Raw genomic sequence first — 18,742 nt, 5'->3', positions numbered from 1 at the left:
TGATTTTGGTGGGATCTGCCCTGAACCCCAGTCCTGCATTAGATCCTTTTGTTTGCACCTGTCTGGCTTTGCAGACCAGCAGGTCTTCGTCTGCCTTAGCATACACACCCCTCCCAGGAGCCCGTGTTTAATCTCTCTCCTCACCCCTCCCACCACGCTGAATCATGCCCGGCCCTCCATGGCACGTTTCCGGCCTTCCATCACCTCTGGGATCTGGCTTCTGACTCAGCTCCCAACTCTCCTCAGGGGGCCTGGGGCTGGCTCCAGGACTCTGGTCAATACCTGGCTTGGGCTGGGATCTGGTAAGGGGGTGGGGGGTGCCCCGCTACTGGCTTGTGGCCATTTGGGAGCCTTTTAAGGTTGGGAAAGAGGCTTGGGGCAAGGCAGCTGTCAGCACTTGACTGGGAGCTCTGTGTTTGTTGCACTGAACCTCCCTGTGCTTTGGTTTCCTCATTTGTAAACCAGAGATAATTATACCATCTTCACGAACAAAAGTAAATGTGTGAATGAGCTTTATGAACTGTAAAGCTGTAGACAAACATTAACTGTTAGCGTTATTAAGGGGTGCCGTTGTGCACAGGAGCTCAGGTCTCCACGAGCCTCCAGAAAGCTGCCTTTTCCTTTTCTGACCATTCTCCAGACTATCTGTGCCCTGGGGCCTCCTCCCCTGCTCTTGCCAGGCACGCAGCCCCAGCCCCTCTATATTTCCCAGTGTTTGGGTCCTCAGCTTATGGTGGCATCTGTCTGCCCACCTCCCGCCATGGGGAGTCAGAAAAGCTTCATCTCATTAGTCAGCCACTAGTCAGTGTCTTTGCCCCCAGAGAGCAGCCCCCGTAAGTCATGCTGACTCGGCCCCAGGACTCCCTTGGCAGAAGCAGACTTTCTTCCCCTACAAGGCACTGTTTGGTCCAGAGTGGTTGGACAAGGGCCAGTGGACCTGGAGAGCAACAGAGTGGCTGGAACGATGGGGTGGCACGACGTTTGGCCAGGGCGGGGTCCCGGGCCTGGACTGTGTGCAGTGAGGGGGCGGGGCTAAGGAAGAGTGTCAGGCAGCGTGGCAGTGTGGCTGCCTGCAGGGCGGTGGGAGCCCGCCCAGGGAGGGGGTGCGTAGTGTCTGGTAGGAAGCGGCCTCCTGGAACCATCTCCCTTTCTCGTTCCTTAACCACCCACCCCAGGATCCTGGCAACCAGGGCTGACTGTGCAGTGCCCTCTTGGCATGCCCACCCCAAAAGGGCCTGTTTTGGAGAGCCCACAGATCTCAGTTCCCGGTTGGGAACCATGGGAATTAGGGAATGGGTAACTGGGCAATGTAGTTGCTCGAGTGCTGTGGTTTGAGGGGCAGGGTCTGGTTCTCTTCCACTCCGGCAGCCCCACCCCGGCCCCATGTCCCTTCCAGCCTGCCCCAGCCCACTGGGTACTGCTGAGACCACAGTCGTTCTCCCGGAGGGCGTGTGTGTATTGCAGCGGGTGGTTGGGGAGTGTGAGAAGTATGCTTACCTGAAGTGAAGCATTCTCAGCTGCCTGCATCTGTCACACAAGCATCTATTGAGTACCAGCTGGGTGCCAAGTTCTACATCTCTCTGAACAGTTTTTTGTGTGTTTGGAGAGTGTCCTTTCACATCTCCTCTCTTACTTGAGCTACACTGCACCGTATATACCCCTTGGAGAGGTACATGATAGGTGGCAATGTTCCCATTTGACAGATAGGAAGACAGAAACAAGGAGAACGAAGTGACGTAGAGCCAGCGCTAGGCCAGCAGCCTTTACTGAGTACCTGCAATCTACCTAGGAATGTTGTAAGCAACAGGTGATCTGGGGTGCTGGAAATAAGCTTAGGTGGATAGCAAATGAAAAGAACAAGGAGTTAGCTTCTAGTCAGTGCTTCATATGTACCAGGGCCTGTGTTGATTGGCTTATCACATTTACTCTTGTCCCGGGAGGTAGGTTCTATTATTATGCCCACATTACACATGAGGAAGCTGAGACTTGGAAAACTTGAGCAAATTGCTCTGGAGAAATGCTGATCAATAGAACTTTCTGTGGTGATGGAAATGTTTTATATGTGCGCCGTCCAGTATGGTGGCCACTAGCCACATGTGGCTGTTGAGCCCTTGAAATGTGTCTAGTGTGACCAAGGAAGTGATTTTTCTTTTCATTTAAATTAATATACGTATAAGGAGTCTCAGGTGGCTAGTGCCCTCCCTGTTGGGGTGCTCAGCTCTAGGAGCAGATGGTCAGTTGGGGGCTGGTCATGCTTTGAAGCCCTGTCCCTGGATCTCCCAAGCCTACACTCCTTACCATCACCTTCCCTGCTACTCTGAACAGGTTCAAGGTGAAGGTAGAATTGTGCTCGTGAGCTCACACCGGGTTGGGGGGGGGTGGTCAGAGACTGCTGATGCCCTCTGTGGGTGGGTCAGATGGGGGGGGGTTCTCTCCTTCCTCTCTTGACTCCCCATCTCTGCTGTGGCTGTGGTCCAGCACCTCAGGCTCTGACAGGAGGCCCTTTGGGTGCTAGTCAGGACAAAAGGGGACATGGGGGCTCCATTCTGCTTCCTTCTGTCCTCCCTCAAGCACAGGTCTTGTGTATTTGAGCCCAAGGTTCTAGCATTTTCCAGCTGAGGCCTTGGCCTCTTCATGTTTCCTTGTCTGCCCACAGCTTCCTCATCTGTAAGGTGAGGGTCCTTATATCTACTGGGCTATTTACTTGGTAAGATTTATGAGGCTCTGTGGGGATGAGAATGTAGACAAGGACATTTGGGCCAGAGGATATGGCTTTTCAGGGCTCATTCTGGTCCTACCATATGATTGACACTGTCGCAACAGAATAGAGTTTGGCTATAGCGGGTCATGAGGACAAAAGGAAAGGCAAGAGTGTCTGCTCCTGCCCCTTCTCCTGGCCAGGGCTGCTGCAGAGTTACAGCGTCTCCACTGTGAAGGCAGAGGCTGCCGAAGGAGGGGATCTTGGAATGCCGTGTGACCCCATTGTCCCATCTTTGAAGGGGGGTTGGATAGCATCTAAAAAAGCAGTGTGGTCCCTTGGCCAGACTCAGCCCTTCCTCCCCACTCCTGTCTACCAGGAGCAGGTTGGCCGTGATGGGTGTCTGCCCAAGGCTGCTTCCTCAGAGTGGGGGCTGTCACACTCAGCCCATGAGAAGAATGGGGACTTAGTCTAACATGAGTGCCAACCCTCTGTCTAACACAGAGCAACCCCAAATAGTCACATGTAGGGAATTAACTGTTTCTATGGTGAGGTCAGGCCGACCGTGTGAAATTCTCTCTGCCCCCCTTTTTTTTAAAAAAAAAAATTTTAACATTTATTTATTTTTGAGAGAGAGAAGAGCATGAGCGGGGAAGGGGTAGAGAGAAAGGGAGACACAGAATCCGAAGCAGGCTCCAGGCTCAGGGCTGTCAGCACAGAGCCTGACACGGAGCTCGAACTCACAAACTACAAGATCATGACGTGAGCCGAAGTCAGATGCTTAGCCAACTGAGCCACCCAGGCGCCCCAGTTCTCTCTGCTCCTTGTCCCTTGGAAACCAAAACAGAAACCTCAGTGCTGCTCTTCTGCTTTGGAAGGGGCGGTACCCATGACAGCACCTGTGCCTTCCCAGCCACAGGCTGGCCTGTATCCTCCTTTTCCCTCAGCCTCTCTGTCTTCCATGGTGGCCTGACCACAGCAGACATTTAAAGGCATCACCTCTGGAGGAGCCCACTGAGACAGTGCCCGTGGAGAACGGACTACGAATAATGGCTGGGCCATGTTTGAGTGTTTGTTAAGTCCCACATGTCATGCCCTCCCTCGGAAACCTCGAGGGAGCTGCCCTTTGCCTTGAGAGTGAAGGCCACTCCCCGGAAGCTGGCCTCCACCATCTGGCCCCGAGGATGACCCCAAGGTGGCTGGAGGCCGCTGAGAGGCTGAGAGAGGCACCTACTCTAACGTGGTCAGGTCTCACTCCTTTCACTTTTACCCAGTTTTGTAAGCAAGTTGAGCTGCAGTGGTCTGCATGTCCTTTTTTTCTCCGAATATTTGCTCACACAGTTTCCTCCTCAGGAAAGACTTTCCCCCCTTTTCCTTCTTCAACCAAATTTTTTTTTTAATGTTTATTTATTTTTGAGAAAGCGACTGAGGAAGGGGCAGAGAGAGAAGGACAGAGGATCCGAAACAGGCTCTGTGCCGACAGCAGAGTCCAATGCAGGGCTAGAACTCGTGAACCGTGAGATCGTGATCTGAGCCGAAGTCGGATGCTTAACTGACTGAGCTACCCCAGCACCCCTCAACCAAATTCATAATTCCAATAATACCCCTTCCCTCAGTTACCCTGTCTTCCCTGAGTCCAGAGTAATCTGCTCTCTGCACTCCCGTGGCTCTGATCTGCCCTTTTCTTGCCACCTTATTCGTGCTCACTAGACTAGTTGTGTATGTGTCTCAGTTGTCACCCTTATCAGGCAGAAGGCTCCTAAAATCATGACCATGCTTTGTCCACTTCTCAGCTATCGTAGCCACACCTGGAGGCCCTCCTGGCTAGTCTGGGGCTATGTGGACCGCAGGGATTGCATGTGAGGTAGCAGTGTGGGGGGAATCAAAATCCATGTGACTGTCTCAGTCCCTGGAACAGCCTGGGTGACACGCAGAGGCTGGGCGGGATATGCATCTGCAAAGGGTACTAACGAAGATCTGCCTAAGCATGGAGGTTGGGATGGCAGAAGAAACCATGGGGCAGCGGTCTTTACAGTGTGGTCCCCAGACCAGCAGCATCCGCATCACCCTGGGAATATGGTAGAGATGCACATTAACATACCCCCTCCCTCAGAAACTCTGGGGGTGGGGCACCTGGGTGGCTCAGTCAGTTAAGCGTCAGACTCTTGATTTCAGCTCAGGTCACGATCTCACAGTGTGTGAGTTTGAGCCCCGCATCGAGCTCTGTGCTGACAGCAAAGAGCCTGCTTGGGATTTTCTCTCTCTCTCTCTCTGCTTTCCCCGGCTGGCATGCACATGCACATGCCATGCATGCTCTCTCTCTCCAAATAAATAAATAAACTTAAAAAAAAAAAGAAAAGAAACTCTGGGGGTGGGGCTCAGCTATCTGTGGTTTAAGCTCCATCCTGATGCACTGTGAACTTTGAGAACCACTGCTGTAGAGTCAGGAACCTTGCTCAAGGTGGGAGGCCAGGTGGTCCTGTGGGAAGCACTTGGGCTATTCAGATCCCTGCCCTGATAAGTGGCCAAGTAAGGTGAGCTCACCTCTCAGGGTTGTTCTTCCATGAAGATCACAGGGGTCCCTAAACTTTCATGTGCATAAGAATCACCTGGTGTGCTTTTTTTAAAATGTATTTTCCTGACCCCCATTTTAGGACATCTAATTCTTCAGAGTAAGACCCAGGAATTTATAGATTAAACAGGCTCCCAGGTGGTCCTGATGTGGGTGGCTGAAAAGCCCTGGTGTAGAAGGCCTTTCATGTAGGTGACTGTGACTATATTTATCCTTAGAACATCTCAAGGGATGTTGGGACCAGTATTGAGCTGGATGCACGGGTCTGGGGAGGCTCCCTCACAGTGGTATTTTCATCAAGTGAGTCTGACCTGGGAGCAGTGTTGAAAGGCCACACGTGTGCACAGAGTCGGCATGTTTTGGGGTGGTGGGGTGTGTAGGGGCAGCACTCATGTGGCAACACCTAACCAATATGTGCATATTAGGTTATACCCACTTCCTGGCTGGTATAAGAATGTTTCCCACCGTGAGAGCCAGGCTTGTGGGTGGAGCAGGACTGGCTACAAAGATGGTCTGGGTGGTGGGATCAGTAAGAAGTGGGGTGGCACCAGAGCCTGATGTGGAACCCCAGAGGTTCTGGGAGCTGGAGACAGATCCTTGCTCAGTGTCTCCGGGCAGCCTCAGGACCTTGATTCACCTGGTCGCTGGATGCCCTCAGGGTGCAGTTCCCCGAAGCCACCACCAGGGGTCTCTGAGGCTCCCTGCAAACCTTGCCAATCTGCTTTAAGGCTCTGCTCTCCCTTCCTGGGCCCCTGAGCGCCTGCAGCGCCATCCAATCTCGAGGTGACCTTGGAGGTCACCAGGCACCACAGAGAGGAGGGGGTTCCCGCTTTCAGGGCCCATGCCTGTGGTCTCAGCATCAGCTGGTGGCCAGGGCCCGGGCAGATGTTCTCCAAATGCCATTCCGACTTGCCTCCCCACCCCCACCTCAAGGCAGCCAACCTGAATGGTGGGCGCCCCTCCTCTGCCAGTCCCCTCCTCCTTCTTCACTGGCAGTGCTGGGAAACACAGGTCATGGCTTGGGAATGTGGCCCTGGGTTGTGGGGGGGGGGGGGGGGTGGTGCTAGGAGGAAGGAAAAGGACATGTGACTTCTCCTCAACAGCTCCCCTGTTCTGCTGCTGATCTCCAAGCCCTTTCCCCAGCCCTGGTACAGAAGGATGCTAGTTGTGGGGCATTACGGGGAAGCAGCCCCTGCCTCGTGACTGTTGGTCCTGGTAGAGCTGACAGGGTGAGGGACAGTTGCCAACAGGTGCCCCTGATAGAGCCTGAAGGAGGAGGGGTGAGTGCAGGCCCGGTGCCCCTGGGTGGTACAGGGCCAAACCTGCCATGGCAATAGTGAGGAGGCAGAGGTGGTATTCTGGGCCCCCTCAGATTGAGGAGGGTATTTCTGGGAAGAGGCTGAAGGTCCTGACAGTTCCCTGATTCTCAGCACCAGAAAAAACAGGGTATGGCCTGGCTCCAGGATTTGAAGCTTGTCAGCACATTCCCACGTGGGGAACAAGGGGCATCATAGGGCCCATTTGCCATCGGCCCCTCATCTGGTGGGTATGTCAAAGTGAACGGGTCAGGGCAAGCATCTTAGGTGCTGCAGTGAAGATAGCACCCCCATCTTTCCCTGGGGACTGAGGCCCCCGCACTTTGAGTCAAGGTACCACCGAGGGGGCTTTGCTCTTGTCAGGGTCTAGAAACTGTAAAGAGAGAAAAGGCAGGTCCTGCTGCTTGGGAATGAGCAGGGTGGCTAAATCCAGCCTGGCTGCGCTCTGCCCCTCCCCTCTCCTCCCCCTCTACTCCAGGGCCCGCACTGCTTGTGGTCTTAGCAGGCACCACCTTCCCAGCCAGCTGCCTGCCTGCCACCGAGCCTGTCCCTGCCCTGCCAGCCCCCACCTCCTCCTTCCCCTCCTCGGGCTCCTTCCCCTCCCCCAGGCCCTCGGGTGTAGAGCCTCAGAGTGAGTGGGGCTGGGCAGGCTGGGATCTTGCTCCCTGGGGAGCTGGGTGGGGTGGGCAGTGGGCAGGCAGCAGGAGGGCCTGGTGCCAGGGCAGAGCCTTCAGGACAGGCACAGCCTGGGGTCTGTGTGCAGAGTCTCGGGTGAGTTGGGGTGCGGCCCTGTGGGGGGGCTGGGCCACAGGGGCTTGGGGTGGGGGAACCAGGAGGAGGGGCCAGGGGGCTGTGGTGGATTCATGTCTGTATTTGGTAGTCGGATAGGAGCCAGCTCAGTGAGGCTGGGCCCCTGGCCAGTTGCAGGAGAGGGCGTCAGGGCCCTGGGGACACCCCTCCCCCAAAGCAGACACTCGTGCCCCCCTCCTCTCCCAGTCTCAGCTGCCCTTCTCTGTGGATCACTCAAACTGCTTTTCCATCCCCTGAGAGTTTTGGGGTCCATGCTCTAGGGCTGGGGCCAACAGGTGCCCCTGGGGTATTTGGGGCAGGAAGCTGAGAAGGGAGAGGGGGAAGGGCAGGCTGGACAGTGCCGCCTCATTGGCCCTGGCACTGTCCCGATGGGGCTTGTCTGAGGTGTGTGTTCCTCTGCACCAGGCCCAGCTCACCCAAGAAACGGGTCCCTGGCTGTACCACTCTGGGGACCATCTGCATTAGGAACCTGCAGTTCCATGCCAGGAATGTGGGTTCCCTGCTCCAGTAGAATTCTAAGCCTCCTTTCGGGCCCAGACGGCAGCCCCTCTGGTGCCTGAATGCCTTGTCCCAGGCCATTGCTTATGGTTCTCCCCCCCGGGAGGGTCAGCAGCGTCAGTGTTAGGAGAGCCTGTGGCAGAGCAGGATTCATGGGCTCAGGGACAGGAAACACCTGAGCAAGGTCATGCAGCAAGCAAGTAGGAACCCCATGAAGTGAAATCAGGGCAGGGCTGGCCTATGTCCTGGGCTTTGCGGGACATTCCAGACCTTATCAGGCCCTTGATCTGGGGCTGATCTAGCCAGCTCTGTCATTCTCTCTGGCCCTTCTTCCCCCGCTGGTGTCTCTTTCTGTGCCACTGTCTCTCTTCTGTCTCTTTTCCAGGAGGGTCCACATCACCTTTCAGCAGCCCCATCACCTCTGATGAGGAATACCTGAGTCCCCCAGAGGAGTTTCCGGAGCCTGGGGAGACTTGGCCCCGAACCCCCACTATGAAGCTCAGTCCCAGCCAGAACCGCCGTTCCTCTGACACTGGCTCCAAGGCACCCCCCACTTTCAAGGTCAGACCGCTGAGTCCAGCCCCCGGGCAACCTCATTCCTTCATGTGTGCCTTTGTTCTTGGGGCCACACCAGGTTTTAGCAAGGCCTAGAGCTTGGCCCCATTAACCCTTCTTACCTGGAGCCAGCCTCTGTCAGCCTAGTGTGGAAGAGGTTTCTGTCCCAGAATCCTCTGGCCCCCAGGCCACATCTGGGTCCTGAATGTCTCCCCTGACACTTTGGGGTCCCCCCTTCAGGTCTCACTTATGGACCAGTCAGTAAGAGAAGGCCAAGATGTCACCATGAGCATCCGTGTCCAGGGGGAGCCCAAGCCGGTGGTTTCCTGGTGAGTAGCAGCCACTGGCCACCACAGGCCAGCTTCCCCCATTCCAGCCTTGGCCCTGGGAGGCCTGGCTTTGGGTTGAGGGGAGTGGACCCTTTGTGGACTTCCCTGTGATCTGCCCAGGGGTCTATCCCGGGTCCACTGGTGCCACTCCCTTAACATGCCTTTGTTCAGGCTCATTCAGGGCTTCTTCTGGGGTAGGGTTTGGGTAACAAAAGGTCTCCTGTCTGTCCATTTGGGGATGAATGGACAGGAGTCATCTCTTGGAGAAGGCTGCCCATGCCCACCCCTATCAGGTGACAGCGGGGTGATTTTCAAGGCCTGCTCTGTTCCCAGACCTGTGCTAGGCCTGGGCATAACAATTTGTATCTGAGCTGGCAGAGCCCAGGGTTAAATGTGGGCCTCAGCTGCACTGCTTCCTCCTGGGTGCATAGAACTTTGATTACTCAGGTCGCTTAGATTCTTATTATTTGGATTCTAGTTTTCATCTGTAATTGATTGTCTGGTCCCCTGTGATTTTTTAACATCGTAAGTTATTTCTTAGCCCTTTTGGGAAGTGAGAAAGCTATCCGTTGGCTATAAATAATAAAAAAAATAAGACGCGAAGACAGTTCAGAGCTACCAAGAACGGAAGAGTGTAGTTAGGTTCCAAGGAAGGTTAAGATTCAGGTGGGCAGAGGAGTTCTGGAAGTTCCTGGGGGTGGGGGAGGATCTCAGAGTCAGGGTGAAAACTTGGCCCTGTTAACCCAAGGGTGCTCATGGTCAGTGAGACAGATCTGACAAGTGGACCAAAGACGGGGTGGGGGGTGGAGGAGCCTGCTTGGCTCTGCGGCCCCACTTCCTGGCGCAGGCAAGTCAGGACCTGGGCCCCTAGACTGAGTTCCTGTCCTTCTGACAGGCTGAGAAACCGGCAGCCGGTGCGCCCAGACCAGCGGCGCTTCGCGGAGGAGGCAGAGGGCGGGCTGTGCCGGCTGCGGATCCTGGCGGCTGAGCGGGCCGACGCTGGCTTCTACACTTGCAAAGCGGTTAATGAGTATGGAGCCCGGCAGTGTGAGGCCCGCCTGGAGGTCAGAGGTGAGTGCCTCACGCTCTCCATAAAACCCACCCTGCCCGCCGGCCCTGGCCCCCCCATCCCCAGCCTCTTCCCTGCTCAGATGCCAACTTTCACACAACCTCAGTTAGAGGACGCCAGAACAGAAAGGGCCTTATAAAATCCTGTAATTTGTTGCTTATATTGCAGTTGAATAAACTGAGGCCCAGAGAGGGGAAGTGACTTGCTCAAGGCCACCTGGCAAGTTGTTCAGTGCTTAGTCTACTACGCAGTACTGCCTTCCCTATGCTTAGTCGCACCTGCTCCCTGATATTAGCCAGAGAGAGACCCTACTTCCTGCCACCAGCTGTCCTCTCCACACACTCTTCCAAGCTTTGGTCACCTTGCCCTTTCCAGGCCTCTCCCTCACAAACCCCCTCCCTGCCCCTTTGCCCTCCTACCCATCCCATTGCTGTGCAGAAGCTATTGTGGCTGGAGGTTGCAGTGGGGAGAGTCTGATAGCTGGACCCGTTCCGAGGGGCCCTTGGGGTGACTTGGGCTTGAAGCATTGCCAGGGACCCCAGGGCTGTGAGGGTGAGCAGGGCCATGGAATGTGGAGAGGCCTGGGCCCCCGGAGTTGGGGCATGAGGGCAGGGGGCCTTTCAGGCAATGGGGATAGCAGGCAGGCCTTAGCCAGGCTGCCCTTGGGGGGCTGGTGGTGTTCCTCCCGAGGGCTGGCTGTCAACCTTGCCTTCTACTCACCTTTCTCTGTGGGCAGCTCTTGACTGGGAACCCTTCCTTAGTTCTGCACTCAGCCATCATCCCTCCCTTCCTGGTAGAGGCGAGCTTCTGGATACCACCAGCCCCTGCTGGAGCTTAGACCCTAACAGTCACGGTCACCTTCGCGGGGCCCTCCCTATCTCAGTTACCTGCCCTATGCCTCTTGTTCTTGGAGCTGCCACTCCTTGGTCTCTGAATTCTTCAGCTCTCCCTGCTCCCATTCCCTGGCCTGTTCCTTCCCCTCCAGGGTCTGGCTCTGCCTTGCTTCTCTGTCTTAACCCATGTCTCAGTGCTTCTCTCTCTTTGGGATTCCTCCTGACATCCCCTGGGCTTTGGGTACCCCTGATGCCTTTTCCCTAGTTGCCCACAGCTTCTGCCCACCCAGGAACCCCAGAGACCTCTGCGGTCTCTGCCCGGCCTCTGGCTGGCTGCCAGTCCCCCCATCCCAAGGCTGATCTTGGAGGGAACTGAAAGTGGCAGTGTGCCCTGGCAGTTTTAGAGGCAGGTCTCCACGTAGAGGGGCCCTAGCCAGGTCTGCGTGGTGTGCGTGCCCGTGCGTGCGTGCGTGTGTGCGTGTGCTGCACTAACCTGCCGCTTGCTGACTGAGGTTTTTGTCTGTACACAGGCGAGTGAGCTCAGGGGGCCGACTGCGCTCCCCCCGCTACCCTCCGAGCCGCGCCCCTGTCTCAGGCACCTCTCGGACCTCGCTGTGTTTCACTGCCTCCTGCCCACAGACCCTGCCGGCCCGCCGGCCTGGACCCTGTCCCAGCTTCCCATTCCCTCCCCTCTCCACCTTATGCAGCATCCTGGGATAGCCCATGGGCCCCTAGGGACCCTTCTTCCCCACGTGGACATATGGCTGGGCAGCCCCCACATGGACTGAGTGCCAGGAAGGGGCAGCCATGAGGGGTATCAAGACACCCCCCCCCAACTTCTCCCTGCAGGGGAGCACCCAGCGAGCGCATGTGCTACCGCTGCTACAGGCCCTGTCTGTCTCTCTGTTTGTCTGTCTGTGTGTCTGTGACAGTCAGGGAAGGATGCCTCTGAGCTGGTGTGGGGTGAGGCAGAGCAGGACAGGCCAGGGCATAGCCTCTGCAGGATGGAGGGGCCTAGGAGGGCAGGAGGCTGTTGACAAGAGGCTCATGAAGTGGGGGGCAGTGCACTGACCATTCCAGAAGTGGGTTTCAAATGGCACAACACTTTCTATTTCACAAGAGACTAAAAGCCAGAGGCCTCAGGCCCTATGCTGATGAGGAGGCCTGACCAAGTCCTGCTCTGGGCAGGTTTAGGGCTCATTTGGGGCTCCCCTTTTCACTGTCAGGGCCTGGGACGCTCTGTCTGGAAATGAGGGTGTTAGCCAGGCTTGGCCAAAGAGTGAGGGCCTGCTGTAATGGGTGTGGAGGTATTTGGAAAAAGTTGTTTCTTAGCTCAAATAAAGTCCAGTTTGTACCCAGCTGGTGTGCTGTGTTTTTTTTTTTTTTTTTCCGCCGCCGTCTCTGCCCCTACGTGGCCCTCTCAGTTTCCCTGCCCTTGATTCCTTCCCACTTCCCCTGAGTCCACCTTCCCTGGCCCAGCTTGCCATCCTGAAGGCAGGCCCTGGAGTTCCTTGCTGTCCTGGCCGGGTGGGCGGGCTTTCCCTGTCTCCAAAGGAACAAAATGCATCTCTCTCTCTGTATCTGTCTGTCTCTTTGTGTGTGCGTGTGTGTGTGTGTGTGTGTGTGTGTGTCTCCCTCACCCCGTGTGTCTCTATTCCTCGCGTGCCCCCCTGTGGCCGCTTTCCCCCCAGCACATCCTGAAAGCCGGTCCTTGGCCGTGCTGGCCCCCCTGCAGGACGTGGACGTGGGGGCCGGGGAGATGGCGCTGTTTGAGTGCCTGGTGGCAGGTCCTGCTGACGTGGAGGTAGACTGGCTCTGCCGAGGCCGCCTGCTGCAGCCCGCACTGCTCAAATGCAAGATGCATTTCGATGGCCGGAAATGCAAGCTGCTGCTCACGTCTGTGCACGAGGACGACAGTGGTGTCTACACCTGCAAGCTCAGCACGGCCAAAGGTAACTGCCCGCTCAGACCCGAGGGCTGCCATGGGCACCCCAGAGCTGGGGGGAGGGGACCGGAAGTGTAGGAGCTGGGCGCAAAGTAAGATAATGCGGTACACCTGCCTCAACACGCGGAGTAGCGCCTGGCACGGAGGGCCTTCTGTGTCAGTGTCAGCTGCTGTTCCCGTAGAGAACCAGTCTGCTGAGGTGTAGCAGAACCCACCCGGACTTGGGTTCCAATTCTGGCCCTGCCACGCACTGCCACGTGACTTCAGACAAGTTACTACATCTCTCTGAGCTTTAGACTATCTGTAAAACGAGATCACGAGACTCGCTATCTTGTAGGGGAATTGGTCAGATTAATGAAATAACATGTGTAAAGAACAAAGTACAGCACAAGGCTGGCAAAGGGTGGCACCTGATAAATGTCACCCATTATTATTATTAATGACATCTCTGACCTGGTCTCTGTCCTCATTGGAAGAGCAGAGATGACGCCTCACCAGCTTGTGGTAATGAGCCCCTTAGGTGACACTGGAAGTCTTTGTAAAGCAGGAAAGGATCCGGTTGGCATAAGGGGCTGTTCTTTCCCCCAGAAGATTCCTTGTGGGCTAGCTTCACGGGGTCTGGGGTGGGTGGGAGGAGTGGAGGCACAGCCCAGGCCCAGAGGACAGTTCCGAGGGGAGGTGAAAGGTGTGGGGGAGGATCGGGGTTTGGCTTCCAGGCCCCTCTCCTGGAGCTGAGCGGAGCTTCGTCCTGAGTGGGCAGGGGCAGTGACGAGGGGCTCCTGCTGCTTCCCCAACCACCGTGGCAGCCTGCCGCCCACCGTCGCCAACCTCCACCCTCCTGAGAAGGCCAGGTCTTTGGGTCTTGCCTACTACCTCATTCTGGCGTCTGGGGACCTTGCTGGGCTCTGCCCAGGCTCCAGCTCCTGGCCCAGCTCCCCTCTCCTGCCTGGCATATGAGGGCAGGACCTGTGGGTTGGGGTTCCTGGGACTCCGTGGCCTTCGCTGCCCCAGTGCTGACCTCCCCCCCGCCACTAGATGAGCTGACTTGCAGTGCCCGGCTGACGGTGCGGCCCTCATTGGCGCCCCTGTTCACTCGGCTGCTGGAGGACGTGGAGGTGCTGGAGGGCCGGGCGGCCCGCTTCGACTGCAAGATCAGCGGCACTCCGCCCCCTGCCGTTACCTGGACTCATTTTGGTATGGCCCTCCACCCTGCAGATGTTGGGCGCCTCCTGAGGGCCAGAGGGCCGGCTGGGGGGCCCCCACTGAGCCTGCTCTGCATGCCCGCCCCTCCCTCCCCCAGGCCACCAGGTGGAGGAGAGCGAGAACTTGCGGCTGCGGCAGGAAGGAGGTCTGCACTCTCTGCACATCGCTCATGTGGGCAGTGAGGACGAGGGGCTGTACGCAGTCAGCGCTACCAACGCCCACGGCCAGGCCCAGTGCTCGGCCCAGCTCTACGTGGAGGAGCCTCGGACGGCTGCCACCGGCCCCAGGTACCGCGGCGCGCCCGGGGCTCCCAGGGCTGCCTCTGTGTGGCCTCGGCCGGTGGTGGGAGGGGCTGCTCTGGGCATCTGGGCAGCTATGTTGTTCTTACAGCTCAAAGCTGGAGAAGATGCCCTCTATCCCCGAGGAGCCAGAGCAGGGCGAGCTGGAGCGGCTGTCTATGCCCGACTTCCTGCGGCCACTGCAGGACCTGGAGGTGGGACTGGCCAAGGAGGCCATGCTGGAGTGCCAGGTGACCGGCCTGCCCTACCCCACCATCAGCTGGTTCCACAATGGCCACCGCATCCAGAGCAGTGATGACCGGCGCATGACACAGTGTATGTGTCTAGGGAGGGACCCTGGGGAGTGTCCCCTCTGGCACCCTCTGCACACACAGTACCTTCACCTTCTCCCTGCCCTTGAGCCTTCCCTTTCTAGCCTGCCCAGGGATGGGGCGCTGCCGGGGAGGGGAGTGCGCAGGCGCTAGGAGGTCATGGCCTCCTTCCTTGAGTTGCACGGCGCCACCTGCTGGATCACCGCTCTGAGCCTGGGGTGGCCCCCTTAACACTTGCTGGACAGGCCCTACAACTTGCTGCTGACCAGCTGCAGGACTGTGGGCAAGGTTACGGAACCTCTCTGTGCCTCAGTTTCCTTATCTATAAAAGCTTGTTATGAGCTTTAAATAAGTTAATACATATAAAGCACTCAGAGCGGGGCCTGGCAAATAGCCAGTGGTCAGTAAATGTTAAAAATATTATCATTGCTATTGTTTTTGTCGTTGCCATTATTATCCTTGTTCATAAAGCAGTGTTGCTCACACCTTCCTGGAGAAATTTCAGTGAAAAGGCCAGTGTGGGCAGCGTCTGGCTCCGAAAGGATGCTTGGCCACGGTTGTTAACAATACCAAATAAAGAAAAGGAGCCAGGGGAGAAATACAGAGGAACGTATCTGGGACCGTGTCCTTTCCACCTCAGATATTTCTCTCGGCGGTATCTCATTTCCATCCTGGAAGGGATCTGAGTCTCATGGGAAAAGATTTATCTAACCCCATCAGACAGCCCATGCTGCGACCGTGTTGGGTGCCTCTTACCGCTGCGACATGACAGAACTTATCTTTCTTGAGCACTCTGTGAGTCCCAGACCCTGAGTGCTGAAGGCCTGACATCATCAAGGGCCTATAAGGCAGGTACTATTATCCCGGTCTGCAGGCAGGGAAACTGAGGCTTACAGAAGGACAGGGACTTGCCCAAAGGCAGAAAAACACCATCTGACCCTGGCACCCACCTCCTAACCAGGATGCCCCCTGTCACCTGTGCCCCACTCCCCTACCCCACTGTCCAGTGCCATCACTGTGGCTGTGACTCTTCTCCTCACAGCCCCCTCCTCGGGCTGTCTGTTCAGCCCACAGGCTTCCTGTCTCTCATTCTGCTTGAGGCCCCCGGTGGGTGTCTCTTGGGATCTGAGCTGGCATCTCAGCCTCTGTCTGTATCTGGGGTCAGCGGCAGCCCTTGGTCTCTCTTCCTTTATAAATAGTGTCAGCAGAGATAAATGAATGGGTGAGTGTTTCACGTGGCGATAACCACTAAGAGAGGGGAGGGGTGTTTGGGGATGGCCTTGACGTGAAGGAGGACAGTGCAGGCCTCTTCCCCTTCACACCCCCGCCTGAGATGGCCTCCCTATCATCATTCAGGGATCACAGTGTAGAAAAGGAGGATCAGAATCAGAGGGAAGCAACTTCAGGCCATGGTTCCATCACTCATTAGCTGGGTCACCTTGGACAAGTCCATTAATGTCTCTGATCTCATTGGTAAAATGAGGATCATCTTGCAGGGTTGTTGAAAGGATTATGGAAGAAAGTACATGTCAAGTAGCTGGCATAGACTGGGCACAGAACAGACAACTCTTATTATAATTTATAATCTAACATCTTTGGCACTTACTATGTGTAAGGCGTCGGGTACTGGGCCTGACAGGACAAGTTAGCCCTGTCTTTAAGGAACCACGACACATGTAAGTAAAGGGGAAGAATTACCCACAGCAGTGCGGGCCTGGTGCCGGGCACCCCGGGGAGGGAGTCAGGGGTGGGGGTACAGAGAAGGCTTCCCAGGCTGGCATTCACTTGATCTGTGTCTTGAAGGAGAAGGCGTTAAGTAAGGGAAGAGTATTCCAGAAGGGAGGAATTTCGTGAGCAAAAACCTGGAGATGGAACTCCTGGGGCTTGTTCAGGGACCTGATGGCTTGTCAGGGTTGGAGGAAGAGAGGGAGACGTGGCCGGGTGGGTGTTTGGGCTGAGGGCTTTGGATGCTAGTAGGTACGTCGAGTGCGGTAGGTGCCGTCAAGGTTTCCAGGTCGGGAGGTAGCATGCAATGCCATTGGCAGAGTGTGGACTGTGCCAGTGGAGGGCTTTTTTTGGGTGCCGTGCTGCAGACGGGACCAGCAGTGGCCATGCGGGATGAAGAGGGGACTGAGGGAGGGGCCTTAGGAATGAAACCTGTCAGCACTTTGATGCCCAGGTGTGACCGCCAGAGGTGCAGAAATGAGGGGTAGTTAGCGGGGTAGGAACTCACAGAGGGTGAATCAGTGTGGGAGAAAGATGAGAAGTCACTGGAGGGACAGCCAAGAGGGGCTAGGGCTGCAGGTGTAGGCTTGGCAGCCTGGACTTCGGGTTTGCTGCAGGGTGGACGTGCTTCTTGCCGTCCGCCCCCCTCTTGCCCCCTCGCTGCTCCCTCAGCGGGTGAGGGTAAAGGGCCAGGCCTGTGGTGGCATGGGTCCAGCCCTCCAAACCTCCTCACTCAGGCTCGGTGTCATTGTCTCCCTGCCCACCCCCCAGACAGGGATGTCCACCGCTTGGTGTTCCCTGCTGTGGGACCTCAACATGCCGGCGTCTACAAGAGTGTCATCGCCAACAAGCTGGGCAAAGCTGCGTGCTATGCCCACCTCTATGTCACAGGTAAGGCAGGCACTTTCTCGGTCAGCTGGCTTCTGCCTACACAGAGGCCTAGGTGAGGGAGAGGCCTCCCTTCCCCTTATGCCCTTTGGAGCCACTTGGCCTTGCCCTTGGCCCTGTGGCTGTGCCTCTGGTCTCCATCCCACTGTCCTGAGGCTTGGTGATCCTGCGGAGCCATTGGGCCCTAAAAGACCCAGCAGACCTCTGACCTCTGGCTTTCAGATGTGGTTCCAGGCCCCCCAGATGGCGCCCCGCAGGTGGTGGCTGTGACTGGGAAGATGATCACACTCACATGGAACCCCCCCAGGAGTCTGGACATGGCTATTGGTGGGTCAGGCTGCACAGGGCTGTGGGGTGGGGATGGAATGTGGGCAGGGACACCCAGGCAGGGGCACCCAGGGAGCCAGGATGGGGAGGCAGGACCCAGAGAGGTGTACCAGTGGAGGGTAGGACAGAGCAGGGGACTCGGAACATGGCCAGGAGCTGCTATGCCTGTCTCCTCTCCAAGGTGGATAAAGCCCTGGGTCCACATCAGGGGAGGCCACAAAGGGGCCTCCACGTTCCCTTTCTCAGAGGGACTGGGTGTTTGGGTCATGATCCTGGGAATACCTTCCCCTTCCCTGTGCATATGACTTCTCCCTGCTCTGTACCTCAGTTTCTCCATCTCAGGTTGTAGCAAGAAATTGGGATATGAGTTAAATTCCCTCCATGCCTACAACTGGACCCCATGCCTGGCACCTGGTTGGCCCTGAGCATGGCTGGCCAGGTTGGAAAGAGCAGATGGGAGGTAGGCAGAAGCAACAGGAGAAACTGAGGCAGGTCCTTAGAGCAGACTAATGATGAGTGTCTGGGTCCTGAGCCAGCTGAATGGGGGGGGACAGGGGGTGTCCCAGCAATGCCCACCTCTAGCAGCTACTTCCCCACTAGACCCAGACGCCCTGACCTACACCGTGCAGCACCAGGTTCTGGGCTCAGACCAGTGGACAGTGCTGGCCACGGGCCTGCGGGAGCCCGGGTGGGCAGCCATGGGGCTGCGTAAGGGGGTCCAGCACATCTTCCGGGTCCTCAGCACCACCATCAAGAGCAGCAGCAAGCCCTCACCCCCCTCTGAGCCTGTGCAGCTGCTGGAGCACGGTGAGCCTGGGTTCTTCTATGGGGGTGGGGGTGGTTGGGGCTGCTGGGCCAGGGAACTGGGTCTTCGTGGTGGAGGCTCAAGGGCTGATCTAGACATTCTAGCTATGGGGGGAATAGCACGGCTGGGGGCAACCTTGACCAGTCCGAGCACGTTTTCCTCCTGAAAGCTGCATGCACAGTGGGCAAGGCTGAGGCTCTGGAGTCAGACAAGCTCGGGGCAAAGTCCCCACTCTGCTACTTCCTGGCTATGTGCCCTAGACAGATAGCTGAACCTCTCTGAACCTCAGCTTCCTCATCTGTAAACACGGAGCTCCCATGGTGGTTGGCGGGTGGTTAAGAGCATACAGGACACTAACGACCTGGTATTAAGCCCAGAACCAGCTCGTGCTCTTCTCCATCCAGGCCCACCACTCGAGGAGGCGCCCGCTGTGTTGGACAAGCCGGACATCGTGTATGTGGTGGAGGGACAGCCCACCAGTGTCACGGTCACCTTCAACCACGTGGAGGCCCAGGTCGTCTGGAGAAGGTGGGGCCCTGCCTTGCATGCCTCATTCCCC

General features: G+C 56.9%; 1 protein-coding gene across 17 annotated transcripts in view; it reads left to right on the top strand.

The window, feature by feature from the left end:
• Nucleotides 1-18,742, top strand: part of SPEG (striated muscle enriched protein kinase) — a 56,422-nt gene that overhangs the window by 18,111 nt on the left and 19,569 nt on the right. For 12 of the 17 annotated variants that reach the window (XM_053904558.1, XM_053904545.1, XM_053904542.1 and 9 more), the window contains 11 exons: nucleotides 8,280-8,455; nucleotides 8,690-8,778; nucleotides 9,674-9,849; nucleotides 12,372-12,632; nucleotides 13,661-13,819; nucleotides 13,926-14,115; nucleotides 14,219-14,442; nucleotides 16,935-17,054; nucleotides 17,274-17,378; nucleotides 17,979-18,185; nucleotides 18,588-18,711. In XM_053904558.1, the coding sequence (XP_053760533.1) occupies nucleotides 8,280-8,455; nucleotides 8,690-8,778; nucleotides 9,674-9,849; nucleotides 12,372-12,632; nucleotides 13,661-13,819; nucleotides 13,926-14,115; nucleotides 14,219-14,442; nucleotides 16,935-17,054; nucleotides 17,274-17,378; nucleotides 17,979-18,185; nucleotides 18,588-18,711 (1,831 nt within the window). Of the gene's footprint in view, nucleotides 1-6,326; nucleotides 7,358-7,433; nucleotides 7,781-7,803; nucleotides 7,887-8,279; nucleotides 8,456-8,689; nucleotides 8,779-9,673; nucleotides 9,850-11,210; nucleotides 12,039-12,371; nucleotides 12,633-13,660; nucleotides 13,820-13,925; nucleotides 14,116-14,218; nucleotides 14,443-16,934; nucleotides 17,055-17,273; nucleotides 17,379-17,978; nucleotides 18,186-18,587; nucleotides 18,712-18,742 lie in introns of those variants that run through there. The other 5 variants (XM_053904574.1, XM_053904576.1, XM_053904575.1 and 2 more) reach the window with 5 other exon arrangements.

This window comes from Panthera pardus, unplaced genomic scaffold, assembly GCF_024362965.1.
Source record: "Panthera pardus isolate Hobbes unplaced genomic scaffold, ASM2436296v1 HiC_scaffold_10, whole genome shotgun sequence".
NCBI classification, from domain to species: Eukaryota; Metazoa; Chordata; class Mammalia; order Carnivora; family Felidae; genus Panthera; species Panthera pardus.
The sequence above is the reverse complement of the archived record's forward strand: the minus strand, read 5'-3'. Positions and strand labels throughout refer to the sequence as shown.